At 45.6% G+C, this 14,184-nt stretch overlaps 1 protein-coding gene across 1 annotated transcript in view; it reads right to left on the bottom strand.

The window, feature by feature from the left end:
* Positions 1-256: 256 nt before the first annotated feature.
* gfra3 (GDNF family receptor alpha 3) overlaps positions 257-14,184 on the bottom strand; it is a 17,204-nt gene continuing 3,276 nt past the window's right edge. Inside the window, exons 2-8 of the mRNA XM_027017109.2 lie at positions 10,936-11,220; positions 8,536-8,628; positions 7,677-8,025; positions 6,642-6,751; positions 5,261-5,395; positions 4,567-4,697; positions 257-649 (exon numbers count right to left, since the gene is read on the bottom strand). Coding sequence (XP_026872910.2) covers positions 452-649; positions 4,567-4,697; positions 5,261-5,395; positions 6,642-6,751; positions 7,677-8,025; positions 8,536-8,628; positions 10,936-11,220 — 1,301 coding nt within the window. The 3' untranslated portion in view covers positions 257-451. The remainder of the gene's footprint in view (positions 650-4,566; positions 4,698-5,260; positions 5,396-6,641; positions 6,752-7,676; positions 8,026-8,535; positions 8,629-10,935; positions 11,221-14,184) is intronic.

The raw sequence follows: 14,184 nt of genomic DNA, 5'->3' as shown, positions 1-14,184 counted from the left end.
CACACAACAGAGGCCTTATTCTACCCATTTACTGATTCACTCAATAACAGTCGGCCGTTCCATGCAGTTCTGTTCAGTCCAATGAGTCACGAACCAAATGGCATGAATCACGATTCCCGTTCTGAATCATTCTGGCGCAGAATCAGAGAGTGATTCCCCAGAGAATGAGCAGTGAGCATAAAAAATAAAAAACCACACACACACACGTCCCTCTTTAGGAGAAGGAGAAACAGAGTGAAATGAGGCACGTGGGGGGGGGGGGGGCTCCTGTCCTCCTCTTCTCTTCCCTTCTCGTCTCATTCTCTTCTTTCTTTCGTTCTCTCCATCCCTCAGTAGAAAGTCTTAGAGTCTGGGTGCGAGTGATTATTTGAGGAGGGTGTGTGTGTGTGTGTGTGTGTGTGTGTGTGTGTGTGTGTGTGCGCGTGCGCAGGAGTGTGTATGAGTGTGGTCTCTACCCCCAGCGGAGAGCAGTTAGTAGCAGCAGGAAGAACAGAAGCAGGGGGGCCGATGGGGTCCAGGCCTGGTTCTGGACACGGTCCAGGTCATTGACCGCGGCCTTCTCTGAGAACGGAGGGATGACGTTAAACTCCTCTCCTGTCTCCATCTCCTCTTCTCCCTCCTCTACTTTGTGCTCCTCACTCTCCTCCACCTGAAGGGAGAAGAGAAAGAGAGAGAGAGAGAGAGAGAAGAAATGAAACACCTGAGAGGAAGAGGAGAGAGGGAGAGAGAGAGAGAACTGACAGTCACAGAAGACGGAGAGACAGAGAGAACAAGACAGCAAGTGTGACAGAGAGGGGGATTAGGAAGTAGTGATAATGGGGGGTGAGAAGATATAAAGAGAGAGAGGGATGGAGAGGGAGAGAGAGAGAGAGAGAGAGAGAGAGAGAGAGAGAGAGAGAGAGAGACAGACAGATGGGCATGAATAAATTAATACTAATGAAGTCTGACTGATGCACTGGCTCCTGCAAACACCTTTGGCTAATCCTTTCACAGAAGAAGAAGGAAAAGAGAGAGAGAGAGAGAGAGAGAGAGAGAGAGAGAGAGAGAGAGAGAGAGAGAGAGAAAGTGGAAGACAAAGAGAGACAGAGAGAGTGAATGGGAAAAAACAGGAGGAGAGAGAGATCAAGAAAGACAGAGGGGTGTTTGGGGAAGAGAGAACGATCTGGCTGAGAAAGAGAGAGTGAGGTAGAATGACAGCAGAAACAGAATTGAATCCTTTTTGTCTGGAGGCCCAGATTATCTCTAAGCTTCTGTGCTCTATGTATACAAACACACACACACACACACACACACACACACACACACACACACACACACACACACACACACACACACACACACACACACACACACATCAGAGCATACATATACTCCTGCATGCATGTACACACACATACACACACTGATCACAGCAGTAGGTGCTGTGCACAGATAAACAGTCTGTCACAGTGCCCAGGGGCCTCTGGAATACAAGCCAATGGGTAGAGAGTGTCTGTGGCTTCATTTGATGTCCTTCGTATACATAAACGCAGTCACATGGCCACCCTGCCAAATCCAAATATGGACCAGTGCCAGACATTCCACAGGACAAGAGAAAGCATCAGAGCCTAAGCACATGTGGCTCTGCTGTCTGCCACAGACAAGGATATCAGAATACAGGGAACACACTCTCATTCCAAAACATGTTCTGTTTGGTATGAACGTACACTGGGAACGACAGTTAACCTGCCTGGTGGTCGCGGTACTAGTCAATCGCAGGTGACAGTGATTTGCTGGTTATGAGGAGACAGTCTCAGCTGCACACAAGGATCCACACAAAACATGAGAACATCCAGGAGTGTGCGCAACCTGAGCACTGTCATCCTTAACACACTCATTCTGTCCTAGTTGCCTTTAAATGCAACTGAAAGTTTGGTATAGTGTGTGACAGAATCGAATCAATTCTGTGGAAACTCAGCATGTGGATAAAATCCCCCACTCCAACACAAAAAAAATGCTAGATACTTCTGAGATGCAGGTCCATGAGTCTGTGTATTTAAATATGAGGATAGTGACAAGTTAAGACAAGAAAATGGTCCAGAAAAATGGAGTCTAATCCTATAACATCACCACTGAGCTGTCATCACATCAGTGTAATTCTGGCACTTGGCCATTAGTTAAAAACCAAACTAATCCCTTATTCCAAGACACAGTATAATCTGGGAACACAGCACAAAGCACACCAGGTCAATATTGATTTAATTCTTCTAGCAGTCATTAGGCTGAGGGATGGAGAGTTTAGTAATGGTTGGAAACTGGGCTGGAGGTGGCAGAGAAGGTGCTTGAATGTTGTTCCGGGTTTACACAGAGATCAGCTCTGACTACAAATTCCTCCCCTGCTCTTTCTGTGTAAGGTGCCCTTTTCAGCAAGTGAGTCAGAAGCCTCTTCATACACATTTTCATGCATATTTTGTTTTTCATGCACATTTTCATACATATTTTCAAAAATACTGGCAAATATGACATATTAATAAATATTACCAGTACAGTTTTTTGTTAGCTTGCTTGCTTGTATATTTCATTCATACCAGATTAGTGATATTTCTGCCCCTACTGAGGTGCCCTGCCCATAGAGTCCTATAGAGTTCTATAGCCCATAGAGGCCTATAGACCATAGAGTTTTATAGCCAATAGATTTCTATAGCCCAAGGAATCCTATAGCCCATAGAGTTCTATAGCCCATGGAGTCCTATAGACCATAGAGTCCTATAGACCATAGAGTTCTATAGGACATAGAGTTCTATGGAGCACAAGAATCATCTGAAGAACTGAGACAAATAAAATGGAACCAGTCAACTAAAAGTACGAATTACCCAGTGAATTTATTCAGGAGGGAGTTCTGATAAAGTGACCCGATTTGTGTATAATTACAGAGTCAGAGATATAGTACATTTAATGCTATAGTTTATACTTTTGCACAAATTGAAAAAACATTCAACTTGATAAATGTCACTTTTCTCATTTTATTGCTATTATTATGATTTTTGTCTCTGTTCTTGACTAAATCTCCCATCAAACTCATTCCTCCAGCTCAGCTGTCACTCTAACCAGCCCCACCAACCACATTCAGCTCCCACAGCTCCCGCTGCGGTTGGACCCCTGAGCAAGGCCCTTTACCCTCAGTTGCTCCTGTCTAGGTCTGGGCTGCCAGGCAGTATCCTAGCCTGCTGGTGTTGATGGCATGGCAGTCAGCACTGGGATTCTGTACCGCTGTTCTGCTGTGTGTGTATGACCTGCTTTGTCCCTTTCTGGTTTGTTAGATTAACAGTTCTGTAGTTTTGGGACAGTTTTCCTCTTTGCTCTTGTTTGATAATAAACTTGAACTGGATTTTATCTGTGAGCATCTGTGAGCATCTGAACTCCATACGTTGTGTCACTTTTTTTCTGTAATAATAATAATATTAATCATAATTATTATTATCATCATCATCATCATCATTATTATTATTATTATTATTATTATTATTATTACAGTTTACTTGAACATTTCACATAGTATATACCAACACAGACCTAAGCCTATTTTCTGGGAGGTTTTTTTCCGCCTGGCTCATGATGCCCTGCGTACCACTGTAGTGAAGGATTCATTTAAATCAATACAGTAAACTAATGAAGGTACTCATAGAGCCTACCCTCCCGAAACATGCTCATTAACCACAGCCTCAACACCCACGGCACACTTCACCCTGCAGCTGCAATCAGGACACTATCTCTCTCTAAAACGACATTGCTGTTTTCTGAACAAACACCTTGGACACTGTCCCGCTCTAAAACTACATCTCAGTGTTCTGAACAGATACCTGGGACACTGTCCCGCTCTAAAACGACATCGCCGTGTTCTGAACAGACACCCGGGACACTGTCCCGCTCTAAAACTACATCTCAGTGTTCTGAACAGACACCTGGGACACTGTCTTGCTCTAAAATTACATCGCCGTGTTCTGAACAGACACCCGGGACACTGTCTTGCTCTAAAATTACATCGCCGTGTTCTGAACAGACACCCGGGACACTGTCTTGCTCTAAAATTACATCGCCGTGTTCTGAACAGACACCTGGGACACTGTCCCGCTCTAAAACGACATCACCGTGTTCTGAACAGACACACGGGACACTGTCCCGTTCTAAAACAACATCACCGTGTTCTGAACAGACACCCGGGGCTCTGTATCGCTCTAAAGTGAGATCCCCGTGTTTTAGCAGTTGGGCAGACGTGGGGATCACTAGGGACTACCACGGTGGAGTCAAACCACACTGTGCGTTACCACATCAGTATCTGTCACTAATATTCTTTTGCCCTCTACTTAGGCAGTATGTTCAAGTATCATGTTGCACTGGGTAGTGAAGTAGTGTGGTGAATATCTCATTATTGCAGTATATTATGAACTGTGTTCAGTAGCATAGTTTGGCAGCGTGTTGGTCAGTGTGTTCAGTACTTCAGTTTTGCAATTTTGCCAAAACGTGTGCCGAAACATGTGCTGAAATATGTGCTCAGCGGATTGTTTTTCCAACGTGTTCAGTACCCACCGAGTTGAGGTCAGGCAGCAGGTTAAAGTTCAGCTCGTCATGTTGGAGGTGGGGGGAAGGGCGAGGAGGGGGAGGGGGCGTGCCCTCTACAGGCCAGGGGGTGGAGCTTCCCATGTTATCGATGGCATTACCTGCACCAAAGAGGGGAAAACACAAGGGGCAAATGAAATAGCTTTGATCTTATAAGACCAATGTCCATCAAAGCAAAATTCGAATCTATGGGGGACACACAGATGATTTTAACATGAACTATTATGACACAAACTGATTATTCCAGAATTGTGCAAGTGGAATAACATATGCAGTAAATGATGATGATAAAAAAATCACAAATTCCACACACAACAGCTGAAGGCACAGGGCCTGTATAAACACCTAACTCGACATATATCAGTTGAATGCATTTTGCTTTTATAAACACCTTTACTGACATAGAGCAGCTCTGTGCATTAATAAACACCTTATTCGACATATAGGAGATGAATGCGTTCAGTCAGCATAAGTAAATTAATGTAAACTGAAAAACTCCCTTCCTCGCCAAAACGCTTCATATGGCTAAATAAATGAATAAATGAATGAAGAACTTAGTTGAATTGCTAGACTAGTATATGTGATGTTTGAGTACAGTACATGTTTTCGTGAAGGCGGGCCCCGCTGGGGTGCAGCTCCCCGTACGGGGGCCCCCTGCACTCACGTAAGCAGGCGTTGTTGGTAAACATGTGCAGGATGCGCAGACAGTCGTGGAGTTTGTTCCCACTGCTTTCACAGTTACACCACTGGGACACATCCGTGCTGCTGTTACTCACGTAGTTTGGTGTCATGATTGTACCTGCAGAGAGCAAGAGTGAGGGGGCAATGGAAGGAGAGAGATGAAGGAAGAGAGGGGGGGAGAGAGAGAGAGAGAGGGAGAGAGAGAGGGAGGGAGGGAGGGATTGAAAGAGAGGAGAGAGAGAGGGAGAGAGAGAGAGAGAGAGAGAGAGAGAGAGAGAGGGAGGGAGGGAGGGAGGGATTGAAAGAGAGGAGAGAGAGAGGGAGAGAGAGAGAGGGAGGGAGGGAGGGATTGAAAGAGAGGAGAGAGAGAGAGGGAGTGAAAGAGAGGAGAGAGAGAAGGAGAGAAAGAGAGGAGAGAGGGAGGGAGGGAGGGAGGGATGGAGGGAGAGAGAGAGGGAGGGAGGGAGGGATTGAAAGAGAGGAGAGAGAGAGGGAGAGAGAGAGAGGGAGGGAGGGAGGGATTGAAAGAGAGGAGAGAGAGAGAGGGAGTGAAAGAGAGGAGAGAGAGAAGGAGAGAAAGAGAGGAGAGAGTGAGGGAGGGAGGGAGGGAGGGAGTGAAAGAGAGGAGAGAGAGAGGGAGAAATAAGGAGGACAGAAACAGAAAGAAAAGGAAATAATAAAAAAAGAAAAGAAAAGCAGATAAGTGGAGAAGTACGAAATAAGGAGTGTGAGGTAAGACGGTGATGATCTCCCATCTGGGAGAACCTCCAGCTAGCAGCTCTAATTATGTTAACACATACAACTGCATCATCCCTGGTTTATATGACACATCTCTGGCTCCATTTGGTCTGGCTAATTCCACCTAAGTGCCTGGTGCACTGGTGAATCAGTGATGTTACTCTGGGGACTTAACCAACACCACTGGTTAGGAATGTTCCTAATTACCATACCTGTAGAGTCCTGTTCTGGCCCACCAACCCAGTCTAAAGGTGTGATCACTGATCAGATGTAATTAAGCCCAAGGAAACATGTCCATGCCCACACGCGCACGTGCACACGCACACGCACACACACACACACTTTGAAGAGGTCCTTCTTTGTGAAGTCCTGTTGTGTGCTACATTGCCATTTTGACCACCTCTACATCTTTTATGACAGTATGCCTCAGTTTTTTATATGCAATATACTTTGTAGAAATAGACCTGCTATATATACAGATATGCTTTTCCTTATATATATATATATATATATATATATATATATATATATATATATATATATATATATATAAATAAATAGCTGCAGTCCAGGGTTTCTGGCCACCCACTGGACTGTCTAGCAGGCGTTTAGCTGCGTTTGCTTACCGATCAGTCCAGCATAGGCCTTCAGGCAGACTGCCCCGCTGTCCCGCAGACAGCCCGAGGGAGAGTGGGAGGAGGGCTGACAGTGCTGCTGGAAATCAGCCAATCGCGACCTGGGGCAGAGAGAGAGAAGGAGGGAGGGAGAGAGAGAGCAATAGACAGACACAGCAAGAGAGAGAGAGAGCGAGGAAGACGAACGGTTGAAAGAAAAAAAGGGACAGAGACAGACAGACATGAGAGTCACCAATGAGAAACAGAAATATATAAACAGAAATCAGCAATCAGCAGCCACTTCATAAGAAATGGAAACCTTTGGCTTACTCACACAGGACGCTTTATGAAAGTAGACCTCTCTTACAGGACGCTTTATGAAGGTAGACCTCTCTTACAGGACGCTTTATGAAGGTAGACCTCTCTTACAGGACGCTTTATGAAGGTAGACCTCTCTTACAGGACGCTTTATGAAGGTAGACCTCTCTTACAGGACGCTTTATGAAGGTAGACCTCTCTTACAGGACGCGTTATGAAGGTAGACCTCTCTTACAGGACGCTTTATGAAGGTAGACCTCTCTTACAGGACGCTTTATGAAGGTAGACCTCTCTTACAGGACGCGTTATGAAGGTACACCTCTCTTACAGGACACGTTATGAAGGTACACCTCTCTTACAGGACGCTTTATTAAGGTACACCTCTCTTACAGGACGCTTTATTAAGGTACACCTCTCTTAAAGGATTGTACAGGACACTTTAATAAGTTAGACATGTGTGTGTGTGTGTGTGTGTGTGTGTATGTGTGTGTGTGTGTGCACGTATATGTATGTATGTGCACATGCGTGTATATGTGAGTGTGTGTTTGTGTGTGTGTTTGTGTGCGCATGTGTGTATGTATGTAGGTATGTGAGTGTGTGTATGTTAGTGTGTGTATGTGTTTATATGTGTGTGTGTGTGTGTGTGTGTGTGTGTGTGTGTGTGTGTGTGCACGTGTGCATGCATGCATGTAGGTGTGTGTGTGCGTGTGTGTCAGTGTGTGTGTGCACCTGCACAGATCATCGCGGAGACAGTAGTTCTCCAACTGCAGACAGTTGGGCTGGCCGTCTCTCTCCTCGTATGAGCAGGACGGGACAATGGTCTTTCTTCTGCGCTCGCCACACAGTGGGTCAGTGCAGGAGCAGAAGAGCACGCCGAAGCTGTACTCTTCGGGCACGCGGTCCAGGAAGCGCCGCAGGGCCCGGTGGCACTTCTGCCTATTGCAGTGGTCTGAACCTGACGCCGGCTTGGTGCACGCCAGCACGTACTCGGAGCGCAGCGCTCCGCACTTCTCGAAGAGACCACAGTCCTGAGCCGCCTTCAGACAGCGGTTCTGTCCGTCCAGAGGGAAGGAGGAAACTGAGGGAGGGAGAGAGGCGGGGATGGAGTGATGAAGGTGTAGGGAGAGGTGTGAAGAGTCAGCAGGAGTGTCCGCAGGGTGACAGACAGTGTGTCACACACCTTTTTTGGCCTGATGACACAGAACACGGAAAGCATAATTTTCCTATTGAGTGCGGACTTTAGAAGAATATAACCAACTCCGAGCTCAGTATTGTCAGCTTCTCCTGGTACCACAACACTAGTATCACTCACTGTGATCGCATACTGCGTGATGCTAGTAATACCCTCACACACACACACACACACACACACACAACATATGGCCATGGTAACGTTTACTCCTTCTTTCCCACTTTGTCTTGTTGTGAAAGGAAAAGGGACTAAACTAACCTGAATGAGAAGCATACACACACACACACACACACACACACACCCTCCTCGTCTGACCACACACACCCCACTGGCTCACAGTGTGTAACACCATGTATAATAATGGAAGTGTATGTATTACTGAGGATGTGCAAGTACCTGCCACGATCGAGGCCAGTTTGGATGTTTCAGCATTTCTGACCAGCTCCAGTTCAATGTCTTCATATGGGGACATCTCAATATCATCATACCCTGGAACACACACACACACACACACACACACACACATATATATAGAGAAAAACACACACACACGCAGACACACACACAGGAACACACACACACACACATACAGGAAAACACACACACACACAGCCTTTTCAGTCCAGATACACACACCCTTTGTATCTGAGCCAAACAACAGGCAGAATATTCCACACTAATTAAGCCTGCAGAACTGCACCATTACCTTATCATTACAGCTAATTAAGACTCTGTGTAATCCAACCACACAGATTATACGATGCTTAATACATAATATCCAATATCCCACAGTTGTTACCCATATTTTAATAAGGATATTCTGTGTGTGTGTGTGTGTGTGTGTGTGTGTGTGTGTGTGTGTGTGTGTGTGTGTGTGTGTGTGTGTGTGTGTGTGTGTGTGTCTGAGGGTGTTTATTTCATGGCTTGCACAGTTCAGTGCACAGTTTTGTACTTTGGCTAAAAGTAGTTGACCAAAAACAGATTAACATGGCATAAGTGTGACATCACTAACATGCCATATGTGTGACATCACTTTGAGGTCCCATACACACGCACATTCCCCACACCACCTCCAATGTACACACACACACACACACACACACACACACACAAAGACCTCATGTTTCATCTTGCACATCAAAACAACACACAGTGTTATTTTTTTATCTCCATCTTGCATGCCAAAAAGCAGAAAGCCAACAAGCAGAGGTTCTGCTAGGCAGGGAATCGTGCAGCACTGTAGCTGAGGCCAGATTAGCCGCTCAGGATTGTGTGTCCCAGAAAGCCTGACGCATGACGCCACCCTGAAAAGCAGCAAAGCACCATGCCTGATGTCCATAGCACTGCAAAGCACTGGAGTCCACAGAACTGCAATGCACTGGTGTGCACAGCACTGTGTCTATAGCACTGGTGTCCACAGCACTGCCAACGCACTGCTGTTCTCAGCACTGTCTTCTACAACACTGGTGTCCACAGCTCTGTCCTCTACAACACTGGTGTCCACAGCTCTGTCCTCTACAACACTGGTGTCCACAGCTCTGTCCTCTACAACACTGGTGTCCACAGCTCTGTCCTCTACAGCACTGGTGTCCACAACACTGTCCTCTACAACACTGGTGTCCACAGCTCTGACCTCTACAACACTGGTGTCCACAGCACTGTCCTCTATAGCACTGGTGTCCTCAGCACTGTCCTCTACAACACTGGTGTCCAAAGCTCTGTGCTCTACAACACTGGTGTCCAAAGCTCTGTGCTCTATAGCATTGGTGTCCACAGCCCTGTCCTCTATAGCACTGGTGTCCACAGCCCTGTCCTCTATAGCACTGGTGTCCACAGCACTGTCCTCCATAGCACTGGTGTCCTCAGCACTGTCCTCTATAGCACTGGTGTCCTCAGCACTGTCCTCTATAGCACTGGTGTCCTCAGCACTGTCCTCTATAACACTGGTGTCCTCAGCACTGTCCTCTACAACACTGGTGTCCTCAGCACTGTCCTCTATAGCACTGGTGTCCTCAGCACTGTCCTCTATAGCACTGGTGTCCTCAGCACTGTCCTCTATAGCACTGGTGTCCTCAGCACTGTCCTCTATAACACTGGTGTCCTCAGCACTGTCCTCTATAGCACTGGTGTCCTCAGCACTGTCCTCTATAGCACTGGTGTCCTCAGCACTGTCCTCTATAGCACTGGTGTCCTCAGCACTGTCCTCTATAGCACTGGTGTCCACAGCACTGTCCTCAGCACTGTCCTCTATAACACTGGTGTCCTCAGCACTGTCCTCTATAACACTGGTGTCCTCAGCACTGTGCTGAGGACACCAGTACAATATCTTAGGGAGCTGATATTTTTATTTGAGAAAATGTTATTCAAAACTTGAGACCAATAAAAGTTGTAGCTGTCTGAGATAAAAACAACTACATTTTAATGGAATATACTGTTGGCCCATTATTTTTCTTTATCTTTTTTAGATATATATTCTGATGCCATATGTTGTCATATTGTAATGACTAACACCTGACACTGACTCCCTTAGTGCGACCCTCCTGGCAGAGTGACTGCATCTGCTAGTGTGTTAACTTTGAAGACAGACTTCAGCTGAAAAATATCTCCCAGCTATTGTTACATTGTCAAATGCCTTTAGTGAAGTTATTCTCCTGAGAACTAAACAACGACCTTAGCACTAAGTGTTTATCTTCTTAGCTTGACCCTGCAGTACACACACAGCAAAACAAGGACGCTCACTGATAACACCAAGAGACATGCACGCGCACACACACACACACACACAATTCAGCTCACCCAGTGGGAATCGCACGGTCCAGTACACTCTAAGACAGCGCAGCTCCATGCGAGAGCCACGCTGGCACTTGCACTCCTGCAGGGGGCGATAGTGTGCCAGGGCATTCTGCACATTCAAGCAGGTGTGGCGGGGATCAGGACCCAGCGGCGTCACGGCGTCCTCATCAACGCAGTACTCCAGCTGCAGGTAGAGCTTCTGACACTGCGGTTCCTCCATGCATTCCCGAAAGACCTCCATACAGTTCAGCGTGTCCGGAAACAGAGGAACAGCCAAGGATACCGAACCTGGGTGGAAGGATCGGGGGGCCATTCTGAATTACACTGAGATTCCAGTGCAGTAGATACTAAGTCTGCCCTGAGATTTCCTCAAGATGTCCCCCACCCTCACACACCCAAGCCAACTTAGAAAAGGATAACTACACATTTAATCATTTGAAATACAAAATACATATAAACTCTGTTGGAATTTAAATTATTTCATTAGCCAAATGCTAATTTGAATATACATTTTTTATTTAATCTTAAAGTTATATTAAGATTTATACAATCAAACCCAATCACATTCTGCTGTACAGTTATATACCGCTGTTATGCAGTAATGACATAAAATGGATATTTAGTGATATTTCCAGTGGAGTGGTATTTCCAGTTGCTGGTCTGTCCCCGCTGTTGATTCATGGATTTGATTTATGTGATTTTTAAATAATTTCAGAACGATTTGTGAAATAACCTCATTTAAAACCCCAATCACAACAATTTGATTGCTATTAAAAGCAAGCGGATAGCCTGTCCAACAACGTTGTTCTGGTGCCAGGGCTGATTAGGTACACACCTACTCTACAGTTGGACCTGCACACTGACTCTGCTATTTTTACAGACTCAGAAGTTAACGGAACGATGGCTGTCTTGTTGTTCTGTGCTTGCAAAGACCTGTTTCATTCCATAAATTACATTTAACCACTGAAAAATAGGAATGCATTATAAAATGATCAGCATACAGTCCATAATTACACCAAAGCGTGAATGATACCATGAAAGGTATTAGATTATAATACAGTGGAGTGTCGGATCTTAAGGTCAATTCAGTGCTCACTCACACCAGATTTCTTTTCTGCATTGTAGCAGGTTAATTTTATCGATAGGTAAAACCTCCCTGATAACAATATTACAACACCATCCACCAGAACTGGAGGGAGGGGAGGGGAGGTCAGCCCAGCTTTAGGGATTAAAAAGGTTCAAATCTTCAGGGTCAACAGTTAAGATGCGTTGGGCAAATTCATCAACGTCATCATACCATGTATGCAGTAAACACAAGTGACATACTTAAGCAACAGCTGTTCATACTGGATATCAGGAGTCCTCTAGCTGCTGCTAATTCCTCTGCTAACAGCAAACTATTTGGACTGTGGGAAAAAGAGCCTTTTTTCAAAACACACTCATGTATAAAAACACGGTATGACTCTAAAGACTGAAAGGCTATTATAGAGTTTTATACGCTGCTCTCCTCACTGGGGTCCTTCTGGTTTATATTACACTTCATACACTTTTAAAACAAAAAAGAAAGAATAACCTCGCGACCCAGACGTGAACCCTGTTGCTGCGTGGCCATAATGACAGCCTTTCTCTCCTGCCACAGCTCTCTGCTTCCTTCTCTATATCTTATTCCCCCACTCCCTCTCTCCCCCTTTATCTCTCTTTCTCTCCCTCTCTCCGTCTCTCCCTCCAGAGCAGCAGCAGGGCGTCCTAATTGCCGCGAGGCCTCATTTTAAAGTAAGTGCTGATTGAGAGTCCGTGGCTGTGGGCTGTAGACTAAACTGCAGTGGAGACGCTGGCCACAGCCTCTGAAGGGAGAAACAGAAGGGGGAAGAAAAGCAAGCCTGTCTCTGGCAGAGAGAACGCATGACCGCAGCAGCCAAAGCAAAATGACCAGTCAAACACAATTAGGCCACTCCGTCATTTATTTTGCCAGCTTCGTTCAGTCTTGAAGATTCTCCAAGCTGCATGTTTTACGATAGCCAGAGGGCTGTTTACATGTGGCCATGATGTGTGGCTTTTCTTGTAAAGATGGATGAAAGGGGATCCACAACCAATCCAAATGGTCCAGATCTGAACAATATCTAAAAGGTGCACACAGGAAGGGAAGAGGAGAAGCTTCCCAAAGCTCCAGTTTACCTGCATGTTCTCACAGAGAGAGGGACTGAAGAAGAGAAGAAAAATAAGACAAAAAAGGAAGAATGAGAAGAGAGAGAAAATCAAAATGTGTGTGTGTGGGGGGGGGGAATTAAAGTGTGAGAGAGAAGGAGAGAAACGGAGAGAGAGAGAGAGAGAGAGAGAGAGAGAGAGAGAGAGAGAGAAATAAACAGAATGACAGACAGTAGAAGCGGCACGCAAGGAAACGGGCTCAGTATGGAGGCCGATTGCAATCAGACACATGCTGGCCTGGGTATTACGGTGTGTGTGTATGCCTACTGAAATCACATTCAGAGAGCAGAAGTGACACGACAGACACACACACGCGCACACACACACACACACACTTGTGCATGCGTGCGCGCACTGAAGGGAGGAAGCACTAGCTGGCATTAGAAAACACTAAATAGCAATACAGTAAAGCACAGACCAATGTGTGTGTGTACAAACCAATTGCACTATAACCAAACAATTGTACAAACCAGCGTGTGTGTGTGTGTGTGTGTGTGTGTGTATGTGTAGATATGCATAGTTTATTGTATGCATGTGTGGTAGCACTTAGTGAGAGCAAACCGGTTTTCCAATATTACTGTCAATATGAGCAGAGGCACCATGATTAAATAACTGGTATAAGGCTGAACCACAATGGTAAACTTGTCAGGACACTTTATCAGTTAAAATAACTAACACAGCCTTCACATATAATTTCCTCTCGAGTGAAATTCACAAAAAACCAAAAACAAACAAGCAAAAAACAAAACAAAACGATGAATTACATTACATACAAAAAAACCATGAATTACATTTCAAACGCGAATTATACCACACAGAAAAGGCCATCTTCAGTTGTCTCTAATATATTAAGAAGGTAAGAGACGGCTCGAGACGGGGCGTCTGCGCGATGTTGTTTCGGGCCGAGCTTCTAAGCTTTTGTGATATGTGGGTCACCGCGGGCCTGTTCACTATTGATGACACGTCACATCAGAGCGTGGCGGCCGCATTAACGCGAGCGGGCACGAGAGGCCTTTGATTGACAGGGCAGAGAAACAGAACTCAAGC

The sequence above is a fragment of the Electrophorus electricus genome, chromosome 2 (assembly GCF_013358815.1).
Source record: "Electrophorus electricus isolate fEleEle1 chromosome 2, fEleEle1.pri, whole genome shotgun sequence".
NCBI classification, from domain to species: Eukaryota; Metazoa; Chordata; class Actinopteri; order Gymnotiformes; family Gymnotidae; genus Electrophorus; species Electrophorus electricus.
The sequence above is the reverse complement of the archived record's forward strand: the minus strand, read 5'-3'. Positions and strand labels throughout refer to the sequence as shown.